Source organism: Aulostomus chinensis, chromosome 12 (genome assembly GCF_037954235.1).
Source record: "Aulostomus chinensis isolate RoL2024-O1b breed Wild chromosome 12, RoL_Achi_v1.0, whole genome shotgun sequence".
NCBI lineage: Eukaryota > Metazoa > Chordata > Actinopteri > Syngnathiformes > Aulostomidae > Aulostomus > Aulostomus chinensis.
The window spans coordinates 13,571,606-13,584,545 of record NC_141331.1 but is presented as its reverse complement, the minus strand read 5'-3'; the positions used below and the strand labels follow the sequence as shown (position 1 = coordinate 13,584,545).

The window sequence follows — 12,940 nt, the reverse complement described above, 5'->3', positions numbered from 1 at the left end:
GTTCTCAAACTCTTTTAAGTTGATAAATATGTCTCACTAATACTACTATCATAATCCCCATGAAAGGAGGATTAATTGTAGGGATTTTTTTCTGAAGTTCCTAATAAATTGGCACTTACACATTTAATGTCAATTTATTATTTGTACAAAGAAATTTGCCACTGTTCATCTGATTTCCTGTCCTCACGCACACCTTTCCTTCCTCCGTCCCCTTTAAACGGGGAGGTGCTCCGGTGCTCACCCCCAGCCCGGGGCTCCGCTGCGCTGCGGGAGGGGTGGTGCAGAGGGAGCTGGGGCTGCCTGTGAGCGGACTGTGTCGGAAACCTCCCCGGATGGGCCCCGTGTAATTCGATGCATGCTGTTAAAGCTTAGACTATATTGTCTTCCCTTTGCTTATGAAGCCTCCACCCACCGGCCCACCCTACATTTAGCGGATCATGTGATTCGGGGTAAGTCATTTGCAAGTACAACAGAACTCTGTGCGCTCCCATTCATTTCCTGAGAACTGCCAGAGCAGAGCAGCTGAGAGGCAGAAGGGGAGGGAGCTGCTCACTCACACACACACACTCACATGCACACACACATGCACACACATACACACACATACACATATACATACACAGAGAGTGATAGGAGAGAAGAGGAGAGGGAGAGGAGACAGAGAGGACTGTAGAAAGGAAAACAGTCTCCTAGTCTCCACGGCTCTGCAGCTTCTGACAAGGTCTGTGCATTTTCTGTTCCTCTGCTGCTGCTGTGTGTGTATGTGTGTGTGTGTGTGTGTGTGGTTGTGTGTGTGTGTGTGCTTGGTTTGTCACGTTGCCGGGCTTTGTGCTTGTGTTCACTTGCATGGCGTTCAGCTGTCATTGCTCTGTCAAAGCAGATGACAACTCAGATCACCTATGGCATTGTGTTTGGTGTTTGTCGGCGGGGGGAACAGGAGACACTGCATGCTGCTGCTGCTGCTGCTGTTGACTGGACATGAAGCACATATTCCCATTTAAGTTCTCATGACAACAGTCAAAAGTGATGACTGTTGGTACGAGAAGCATCCTGACGCCGCGTGAACCTAAATCTCTTGTCTCACACTCCTTTACCTTAAAAGCAACTTCATAGCACGGAGTAACTTTGACAGACAGCACCACAGTCTCTCAGCATTGAAAAGTTTGCTGCTCCTCAGAGTTTAGTGCATGTCTTAAGAGAGTTGTGTGTATGTGTGTGGGTGTACATTTGTATGAGGCATTGTGTGTGCCACAGGCTTGTTTGCTGTTCATAGCCTACTTTGCCAGCTTAGAGACGGAGAGACAAGGATGTTAGCAACGGGTTAAACATTAGGAGGCTCGGGTAGCGGAGGAAGGACACGGGGGGGGGGGTGTTTGTGTATGTGTGTGTGTGTGTGTGTGGGAGTGTTGCAGGGCTGGTGTCTTGGATGACATCGGCAGCGCTCTCACTTCCAGGGTAATAGTCATTGGTATTGATGAGTAGCTGTCAGAGAGGCAGAGAGCCACCAGGCTGGAGAGAGTGGCCAGGGGCTGGCCCTTGGCTGTTATTTTCAATTACAAGGGACCGGGGCAGAGCTGACAGCAAAGGCATTTGTAAATCTAGCAAGGGGGAGGAGGCGGAGGAGGAGGAGGAGGAGGAGGAGGAGGAGGAGGAGGAGGGTTGGGATGGAGCAAGAGAGCAGGAGGGAGTGAGAAAGGTGGGAGGGGGAGATGAGACTCTGGCCTCTGCTCCTGGGTTTGATGTGGAAACTGAGCACTGACCTCTGTGACTTTACCCCGGCGTTGTGGAGGGGCCCTGCCTCGCCTGTAACTGCGTGACAGCCGTAGGGTGTATGTGTATACATGGATGTGTATGTGTTTCAGCAAGAGTTTCAGCCACACACATAAAAACAACCAAAAAAACTGTGTGGATGAGACCCCCTGCAGCTCATGGATGTTCAGCGAGTGAGATTAGCGCCCATTTGAACTCTCACTTAAATCCATTTACAAAGAGGCCTTCACCCTGTGCATGAATAGGCAGGCTGATATTAACCACTCGCTGTGCATGCATATCTGATACAGGCGCTGGAGAGGACGCGTAGTGGAGCTACTTAACAGACAACATATAAATATTTAACATTTAATCAGAAGGTTGTAATTAAAAAAGCGATCGCACACTCAGAAATACAATGGTCAAGTAAGTTTGAAGTCAGGCTGCTCTTAGAGGTGTTCATTACATGTATGGATAAATTTGGACTGACTGTTCTGAATCATAATTGTCACTGACCGAATCTGTGGCTTCTAACAGTGGAGCTTTTCTCACTTGTGACTCAGATCACAGTTGTCAGCTCAGCCGTGATACACAATACGTTACTTCCCTGCTAAAAGATAATTAAGAGACAATGAAAACGAAACAATCCTGGTGTGATGACTCGAAATAGTTGCCCTCGTATCGACTAGTCTCATTGAGCGTAACAGATTGAAGCAGCAACGGACTGAATGCACTACTTAACTGAGGATGGTGCGAAGTGATGTCACAGCAGTGTAAAACATGATGTACACATGCTTTTGAATGGCAATCTGACACTTTCACTGATGCAGAGCAAACCTAGAACCGCAATGTCTGCGCAGTTTTTTTCTAGCTGTTAAGTCGTCCTTTCCAGCGTCTGGTTTGGCAACGTTAGCTTCAACGCAATTTGACAACTTTTCGGTAATTTCTTTCCACTGACTTGAACTGCATGTTATGTGCAGTGTGACTTGCCAGTGTTTCTGTACACACAGTTTGTCTGCATCAGCTGTTGCTCTCTCCTCATCTGACTTCAGTAAAAAGTATTAAAAGCTTTTTTTTTTCTTTCCTGATTGTACACCTCACAAATAAACCATTTCTGACTCCCTTCCTGGATTCAATACCCTCCACCCACCCCCTTCCCCTAGACCCCATCAAAGGGGCTTATGATTGTGATCAGTGCAGGTGATGGTGGTGGTGGGGGACAGCACTCAATTAAAAAGGCAATCGCCAATGGACAGACTCTATCTGTCCATCAACACTGGTCTGCCTGGGACATTTAATTGCTCTGTAGGATTCCTCCACTAAAAGCATCATCTGTCTGCCACAGATCACAGCTCTCAAATTGGGAGCATGTTGACAGATTGGATCTCTCAGGAAGAATTTTTTACGCTCCAGTATGAAGATTCTGTCTTACTCGGGGGATGTGAACGTCCCTGTATTAGCCCTAATCAGGAGGGTTAACTGCTAGCGTATTGACTGACTGCTGTATCATTGATCCGGTTGGGTGTTATGGAGTGTATCGGCATCGATCGCAGACGAACTGCGCTGCACAAAATGGTTTGGGATCATATGGATCTCTGACTTTTAAGACAAAATGAAACGGGAGTGAACCAGATAAGAGATGCGGGGTATGCTCCAGTGCATTGTGGGATATTCTGGTCATGTCCAGAGGTATCAAACCCCCCGTCATGCTGCCCCAGGTTGTTCGTTCAGCAGCATCAGGTTATACACTTTCCTCTCACCAAGGAGGTTATAATTTCACACGCATTTCCCGGTTCATGGTGTTCTCATTCACTCTTTCTGCTACGAAAAATGTGTGCTCATTCATATAGATGTTTAACTCGTGTCATCACGAACCAGGAATCGAATGTCAGGACATTTGCACTTGTTGGTCTGGCGACAAACCGTGTGTTTCCCTAACCTTAACTGCTTCTCCGCCTGAACCTCACCAGACCCACTGACAATACAAAGGAATGGCTTGAGGTTCTCACTGCAGGGGGTTGAGCCAACGTATCGCTGGACATTCGTGGGATTGTGCATGAAAAATTGAGAATAAATTTCCTATGAATGTTTCATGAGAATGTGTTTTCTTGCCCGTCTGTCAGTGGCCTTACGATGCACACAAAACCTGCTTGAGGCTTGTAGCGTGGGGGTCAAGGAGGAACCTCGTGGAGGGTGATGGCACTGATAATGTCATAAATTTAGATTATGGTAACTGCATATAAAATTGGGTCGAAATAATCATTGCGCTTCATCCCATTTCATAATTATTTTTTTTTTGATGTGGAACTTTTATACAAACAAAAACTGCAGAGCGAGTACTCCCTCATCTTGGGTTTGGTTTGGATGCCTCTTCCTTTCCTTGCAAGCCATTAATCATGAATCAGCTCTGTGGTTTGAAGAGTTTTGTTACAATCTCTTCGACATATGGTAACACCACATCCACCAACCCCAGAGGAATTTATTAAATTTTGGGGCAGATCCGTTTAACATTGGTCACATCAGCCTTGGCAGAGGTGTGCGCCTTGTAGTATCTGTGAACTGAACGCCCCGTGTTATTTCATCATGTCAGAAGATGACAAAATGTTCCCTCCCTTTGCGTTCTCTCTTGTGGATTCAGCCTTTGACCCCCCGTGTCCAGCCCACATTTGTTTACCAAAATTGAGTTAAGGGTGTACTTGGAGTTCTAGAGCATGTGAGTTTTGTGACTGAGAGAGAGAGAGAGATAGAGGGAGAGAGAGCACGGAAAGTGTTGTGCAACAGCCGATGACTCTGAGTTTGACAGTCCGAACTGCAATAACAAGAGCTTCGATCGAACCTGGGTGTCTCCAGCTCGTCACACACTGTCAGTTTCTGCATTTGACTGTATTGCATTTTTCTTTGCTTGGATAGAATTACAACACCATCAAAAACACACACAGGGATGATGCTGTTTGATCCAAGTTGTATTTTTTTTTTTGTTCAAGTTACGACACCATCTCTAGAGTCGCACACTCAGTGCTTACTGGAAGTGACTCATTTAGGAGAACATGCCCCCAGACTCTGATTTAAGGTTGCTCTCACATGTTTCCATGGCTAAGATGGAAATTATGCCAATGGAAGGCCGGTCTATCTGTGATGTTTCCCCTGCCTACTTCACTTTAGCCAAACATGGTTTTTTAACCAAAGGAAGGAGAAAAGGAAGGAAGCCAATCTTGTGCTTTTAACAGCTTTTTTTTTTCTTTTTCTTGAGCTGGTTTTATAGGAACGAATCCTTTCAGGATCTCTATCTCTCTAACCTCAGTGCAGATTGTTTCAGCAGACCTGCTCTGGTCCCGGTAAGGATGCTGCACGGATCACTGTGATCTTTGTTTCCAGTTGTACCGCAGGTCAACTGTTAGCTGAGGAAATTATGTAAACAACATGTGGAATCCATTTAGGGGCCTGTGGCATTCCACAAGATCTTTTGGCTTTAACACAAACGAGTGTAGGTTCATGTTATGGACCGCAACTCCTCTCAGAGTGCTTCCACCAGGTATCAGCATGGCACAGCATCAGCTCGGAGAGATGGAAAGAAATAGCTGAAGTGATGGTGTGAGTAGATGAGTAATGGAAGTAAACACAGCTGCTGGCTTTTATTGAGTGGTGTTGGAGAGATGGAGTGGGTCAAACCAAGGGGAAAAAACTCAGTGAGAGAAAATAACTATGTGCACTTTTGATGTAGTAAGTGTGAGTAAGCGTGCTGGAATGTTTAGGTTGGTCCGTTATTGTCTGTTTACATGTGGCGTGTGTTGAGGTGGCTTTGGTTGTGTCAGCATAAAACGAGGATGGGGAAACTTGTGGAATCATTTTGTAGTTTGATGAGTTGATTTTTTTTTTTCCTGATGCCAATTTTAAGGTTTTTTTCTTTCAATCAACTAAAGAAATAAGATGTAAAATAATTACTAGAATTTGCTTCTTATGACACTTGGAGATGTTGGCACCGGGCTCATGTGCTCTCTGTAGACCTACTCACCCTAACGTTGCTCTGTGCTTCATTAGTGTTATAACTGATATGAACATGATTTGGATCGTGATATTAAACATGCGATAATCATGTCAAATGAAACACAATGTTATTATATTATCACACCAACCACAAACGCACAGGCTTTTAAAAGTAACACGTGGATCGGACGGAGTTAAATAAATTATCACAATTATGTATCACTTTTTTGAGTTGCATGGTCTCTACTGGCGTTTCACCGACGTTCAACTCCCCTCAACCTCCTCATCCTCCCGCTGCCCCCTGGCAATCCCATCCCCTTTTGCTAATCTTCAGAATCCACGACGGAACCACATGATAGACATGATTTCCAAACCCTGGCATTTCATGACGGAACACTTATTTTTGCGCCCACAGAAATAGCCTGTAAAAATATAAATGAGTGTGTTTTGAAGCTGACTATTTTTACGATACCAATAGAGCGTACAACAATGTGTCAGAGGTGACACTCACAGTGATGAAACCCGCAGACTCTGCAGATCCCTCTGCAGACAACAGTTTCACCTCATTATTTAGCTATCTGGCCGGCTGCAGCTTTACCATCTCCACTTTTTTTGGACAGCTTTTCAGGGGGGGAAAAAAAAATTCTATAAATCCGTTCTTCACTCCCTGTGCGGAACCGAAAAAGCAAATGCACACATTGAGGAATCAGAACAGACACATATCATTCACCAGGTAGACAGAAACACGACTTGGCTAGAGAGAACCAGGTGGGTGAAGAATTTGAACAGATCATCATCACAACCTTTGTCATTAATTTTCCTCCCAACTACCAAAAATAGGTCTTCTGGATTATGCATCACTTAGGGGTTGGGTGAAAATTTGTCTGACGTGTCTGGAAATGCCACCAAGTATGATATTGTGCCAATTGCTTAGAACAGTCTTCAGGATCCAGGATATACAGTTTAATCCGGGTTGCTTCCAGAAGTTAATCACTTCTTCCGAATCATTTTATCTGTTTTCCCACCAAATTTCATCAAAATCCATCCCTTAGTTTTTGAGATATTCTGGTAAAAACCCAACAAACAGACAGACAAACACAGCGGTTTATTTCCCTGGTGAAGGTAATAGATGATAACTGCTGGATGTGTAACACTGACATCAAGTTGATATAGCAGCTTGTCAACTTGATACGTCAGTGTTCACAACTGGTTTCTGCTCAATTTAATGGAGGTTTGAGCTATTATTTTTTTCTCTTCTTTTTCACTGGAGTTGTTTAGAGTGAATCCTGTCGATGAGTCAGTGTATTGGTGCCTGCGCTTGCTTGCATTGTACACTTATAGTAAAACATCTAGGTCGATCTCTGAGTGCATGTGAGTGCACATGTGCTGCGATGCATTCACTAGACTGGCTATTGTGAAGAGTATGTACACGGTGCATATGTTGGGAGGATGGGAGGTGGAAGGGGTTCGCTCCCACACACAAGCACGCACACACACACACACACACACACACACACACACACACACACACACACATTTAGACATAAATTACATGTTGGAACACACATGCACACATATGCACCACCAGAGCCTTGGGGGGGATAAAAGGCAGCAGCCTACTCAAAGAAACCCCCATTAGGGCAGGAGTGTACTGACATCCCTATAGAGGAAGGGAGGAAGAGAGTAAGTGGGTGGCTGGTGGTAGGAAGGATGCTAGTCCAGTGAATACCACCTCCCTGTTTAGGCAGGAGGTTACATTCTGACCCTGAGCTCCAGTACATTTGAAACGGCTAAGAGAGAGAAGCAGTGACTGATGTTGCATGACAAGGCTTTTAGCATTTTCTGCATTTGATAATGGCCAATTTTGATGTGTTTGTTCTCACACTGTGGCTGTGAGTTACAGCAGTGGGCTTGTGAGGATTATAAAGTGTGGTCACCTCGACCTGGAACCTGCACCCTGAGAGTAAATAAGAGGCTCTTTATTGATCCACTCAGTTCTTTCTCTCTGTTTTTCTTGTACGCCGTCAACCTGACAGCACAAATGCAAAGAATATTTTGTGACAAATCTTCCTGTGCTGTTGATTCCACACATGCATCCCGGTCAACTCAGCTCCACCCCACCCCCACCCACCCCCTTCTATGGTGCAAGCGAGGTTTTTGTGTCAGAGGCTATTTTAGCTACACAGCCGCTGACCCTACTGCATCTACTGAGGTGAGCGAGTGTGTGTATGTGTGTGTGTGTTTGTGTGTGTGTGTTTAAGAGAGGTCACCCGATTATGATGAAACACAAGCTTCTTGTTTTTGCCTGCTCCTGAAGCCGTTCCAACAGTGAAAAATTAACGTATTCTTTCTTGTGATTACATCAAAAATGATCTTCAATTGCAAATAAACTGTCTCAAACAGTGTCACAAATCGCTTTGACTTCTAAGTGGAGGCTGACTTGAGTAGTGCCACCTCACTTTAGAGCTGCCACGGTCACAGCTTGTTTAGCTACGTCTCCGCTGCATTTGAGGCACATGATGCAAGAGGATGTCAGACTTTTCTGTTTACCTCTCTCTCTTTAGAGCAGGAGGAGTGTGTGTGTGTGTGTGTGTATACTGTAGGTGTCTGTGGGTGGCTTTTTGTGTTGAATGAGCATCTATAGTCCTTTTTCTTGAGCTATCGAGAGACATTTGTGCGTATGTATCGGGGGAGGGGGGTTCTGTGTGTATGTGTGTCTAAACCTAAGATAGGTATGGTTCATTATGGGTGCAGGCAGAGGTCATAAGGTTTGTACGTGTGTGTGTGTGTGTGTGTGTGTGGTTGCCAGATTGTTGAACAGAGCAGCGACTCAGGAAGTAAGCCTTATAAGAGTCTGACACACAGACGGAGACACAGAGAAACCAAACAGACACCAACTCGTCTTCTTGCTTTGAGTTTTGCCTCTCAGAATGAGTAGCTTCTTCATTTCTCACAGTTCTCAAAAGCCCATAAAAGGGATGGAGGTGGTACTGGCGGAGGTGGGGAGCTTTCACAAAGATGCCACCGGAAAATAATAACACCATTCACCAAATGTTTTCCCCTTTGTCATGTGACAAAGATGATCTTTTAGAAACAGCCAAGGTTATATTTTTGGTGGTGTTTGCGTGTCAGCAGGATTGCGCAAGTCTAAAGTTCACACTGCAACTTGGAGGAGGGGCGAAGCAACGGCCGTGGGAGAGACCTTTAAATTTTGTGGCAGATCTGTTGAACATTGTGACATTAAACAGAGCTTGGTGGTGACTTCAGTTTCATATCTTGTAGCTGATACACTCTTGATGTTCGTTAAGCTTTTATTAGAAATTTTACAATTGTTTGATCTTGTACCGTACACACACAGTGTCAGTGCAGCTCCTGTGTTGACTCATTAAAGTGTGCGTGCACATGGAGTTATAGTTGTGCCTCATTCCATTTGGGTGTGTCTTTGATCAGACAGAGAAAATTACAATTAAACATACAGTATGTTCTAATTTTGTCTGGAGTGCGTTTCATGGCGACGCGCTTTCATGGAGGGATGTACCGGCAGAGATTAGATCGAGGTTAGACATTTCAATATTTTATAGAGTTTCGTTTCCATTTATGGTTGTAAGTCACATGTTTCACCGTGAATCCCTGTCACATCGATTCTTTGAATGATTCAAAACAACAAAAATTCAGTTTCACTATTTATACCTACAGCTTTGGAAAACATTGACAAAGAATAATTCATGTTCACGATGAGCTACTGGTTTATCTTCACAGGGAAGAAAAGACAACATTTAATAATATCATGTTCCTACGTCAAAAATGCTTAGCACCGTATTCCGTACTCAACCCAGATAGGTAGGCCAGCACTGTAAGCATTTATTGAGCTACTGACAAAAAATAGACATTTTAAAAGGAAGTACATTCAAAATGGTTATGTCTAATGTTAGCCAGCAATAAAAAAGGAAGCCAAATTGTTCAATAAGCACGGCAGAAGAAAACGTAAGTAGCAAGCAAGAAAGTAGTGCTGTTATCACGTCATGTCTAGAATTATAGATCCTCAGTAAAGTATCAGGTTGGCAATCAAAACTGTAAAAACTACTGGGCTTTGGAAATACTCACCATTTATCAAGCGCTGCCCTACAGCTGGAGTAACCCTACTAGCAATGAGGTTAGAGGCAAAATATCCTATCATAAATAGCTCAATCGGATTTTCTGATTGGCTAAAATTGTGTGGATAATTGTATTTGAGAGTAAAGGCAGCGGGCTGGAGCTGCATCCGGTGACCTCATCCCCCTCATCCCGACAGGATTACTGACACAGGATCCCCCTGCCCCTGGCAGAAATAGCAAGGACCCAAGGGCAATCCAGCAGAATATGGGAACTTCCGTGTGAGTGGGAGTCTGTGTGTATGTGTGTGTTTGTGTATGTGTGTGTGTGTGTGTGTGTGTGTCTGTGTGTATTTACATGGGTATCAATTCTCTACACACAGAGCTGGCTTCCTCCTCGGTACAGTCTCTCACAAACCCACAGTACTGTGTACTTGTGTGACGCTTTGGTCTTTTCTCTTGTTTTAGCATACTAGCATGTATACAGGAATGTAATGTGTACAGGAACTTACATAATGAGGTCATTGTGCAGGGATTAGAAAAACTGGCAGACCACAGTGTTACTGAGGCCATTTCCATGTGCAGATACTGTATCAATCCCTATGAAACCAGGCCTGTTTAACCCCTTGTGTCACTCTGCATTGCATAAAATAAACTTGTGACACAAAGAAAGGGAATAATTACAATTCCATCGTGTCAGTTCCTGAATCACAGTTCACGTGTCTGTGCTAGAGGTTTGTTCCACATCAAATTCAACAGAAAGTGACGCTTGAAAAGAATCCGACAGACGGAGGATGACATTCAGTTCACTTGATAGGACCTGATAAGCTCTTGACACTGGGTAGAATGTCCGAGAGATGAAGAGATCCAAGACGTGAGACGTGTATTCTACCTAATAATAGTTGTGTTCCTGAACAGATCTGTGTTTTGCCTCTGTGGAACTGATTTTTTCCCATGAGGAAAGACACAGGGTGTTTTTGAGGTAAAGTGCATCAGTTGAGTGCATCTCTAAGGGGGTTTTAACCCTAAGAGGGAAACAACTCTGTTTTTGTTGTTGTTTTTTTAAAGAATAACGCCCAAACTGTGGTTTGATGTCACTGTGCTTATCAGTGGTGAGAGTCCACGCTTCTATGAGCAGAGAGGTAGCAGCAGCAGTTTTTTTTCCCCTCTCTCTTGAGCCCTGTTCAAAAATGTCCCAGAAGCATCCAAAAGACTTCGCTGGCTGCTCTTGCCAGGGAAAATATGGCTTATGAAATGGAAATTCTGAGACCATTCACTGAGTGCCAGGAACGATGTGAAAAAAATGTCCATGTCAGTGCGTACAGGAGTGAAGGGAAAACACATCTTCACCTTGCTCACACTCATTAATAAGTAGTGTTTACCTACTATTTTGGGTGGCTTGGAAGCCAATTTGGTGATTGCTTTTAAGCAGGATTTTAATTATCATGGCGGTGCCTGCAAAAACAATTGTGTCCCCTATGCCTCGCGAGACAGCTTAGTCAAATCTGACAAAACACATGATGATGTTGACGATGATGCGCAGACCTCCGTGGGTTCAAGATTTATGTGTGTCAAACCTCCGACCAGACAAAGTGCCATTATTTGCCTGGTTGCAGTTATTCTTTAACCGTGCAGGGAGCGAATGGGTGCTCAGGAGCAGAATAAGGGCAACAGCATGAGGTCATGGAGAGACAACAGACTGTGGCTGAGAAAAAAATCAGCTGGGGCTGCAGTTCATATTTTTAATGTTTTTTTTGTTTTTTTTTGTTTTTAAGAAAACAGACCCTTTATTTTCAACTATCACTGACTTGACCAATTACTAATCTCTCTCACTCTCGCTCTCGCTCTCTCTCTCTCTCTCTCTCTCTCTCTCTCTCTCTCTCTGTAATGAGGATGTTCACTTCTGAGGGTTGCTGAAGTAAGTGACGAAGAGGAGGAATAAGCGAACAGTTGTAGGCTGGTTATCAGACCAGTTGGGGTGCAGGGGCACAGAGGAGGGTTGTGAGTCACAGCAGGACACAGGAAATCCCAGTGTCACAAGACCTACAGCTCTGCCATTACCTGAGGTTCATGTTCCCCTGCGTTTGTTTGATTGTCTGTTGGCAGGTTGACGCAAAAACTACTGCCCCATTTTGACCGAACCTGTCGTACTACATTTTAGAGATTAAAAACTATTTGATGTAGCAAAATACTGCATTTTCCTCTACATTAGCTTTGGTGGAGGTATGCAGTCTAAAGGGCCCTTCTAGTTTGTGTGTGAGAATGATAATGCAAAAAGTAACTGCTCTATTTCTGATGAAATTGGGTGGTATAGGTAAGACTGCAAGGAACAGGTGATTCACTTTTGGAGGTATCTGGATCAAGACCAAGGGTTCTGTTCCGGGCCATCCGCAGGATATTATTATTTCTGGATATGTCATAGAGGAATTTCCATCAAATTCTTTGGCAACGCATATTCCGGAAGACTATTTTTGGCGGTCAGAAAGACAAATGTATGACAGATTCCGATGGTACTGTAAGTTCCACATAGCCTCCGTGGGGCAGGGATGCAGGTACTTTCTAGTTTTCTGTGACCCGGTGGCCGTGTATCATTTGTTTATGTTTGAAAATGTTTTCCTAGTTGCTTCCCTCTCTTTCTATCATTTTTTTTCCTGGTCTCTTTGGTAGTGGACCGGGTGGGAGGGGGTCTGTTGGCATTCTTGCACCGTGTGCTTTGCGCTTGACCGGGCCTTGGCTCTGGTCCATATCCCCTCTCTACCCTCTCTCGCTTCTCTGACTGCACGCCCCTCCTCCTCCTCCCCACTAAACACCCCCCCCCCGCCTCCTCCTCCTCCTCCACCTCTTCAACTCCCCTTGGTTGCCTTCCTGCTACTCATGCCAGCACCCCCACCCCCTCACCCACCCAGCACACACTTCTCTTGCTATCACCTTCCGTAATCCTTCCTCATGTATCTCTAATCTATCTAATTCATTGCCCACACCCCACCCCACCCCCCACCTCCCCTCTTGCTCACTCTCTTCCATTTCCATGGTGGCCAGTGGCAGCAGGTCCAGCCTCTGTGACAGATGCACCCAGTTGCCCTGGGCACTCGACATGGGAACAAAGCACTGATGGA

General features: G+C 44.8%; 1 protein-coding gene across 2 annotated transcripts in view; it reads left to right on the top strand.

The window, feature by feature from the left end:
* The first annotated feature begins 294 nt into the window (after window positions 1-294).
* klf12b (Kruppel like factor 12b) overlaps window positions 295-12,940 on the top strand; it is a 39,832-nt gene continuing 27,186 nt past the window's right edge. The window contains exon 1 of one of the 2 annotated variants that reach the window (XM_086220262.1): window positions 295-449. In XM_086220262.1, coding sequence (XP_086076388.1) covers window positions 356-449 — 94 coding nt within the window. In that variant the 5' untranslated portion in view covers window positions 295-355. Of the gene's footprint in view, window positions 450-478; window positions 722-12,940 lie in introns of those variants that run through there. The other variant, XM_086220263.1, reaches the window with a different exon arrangement.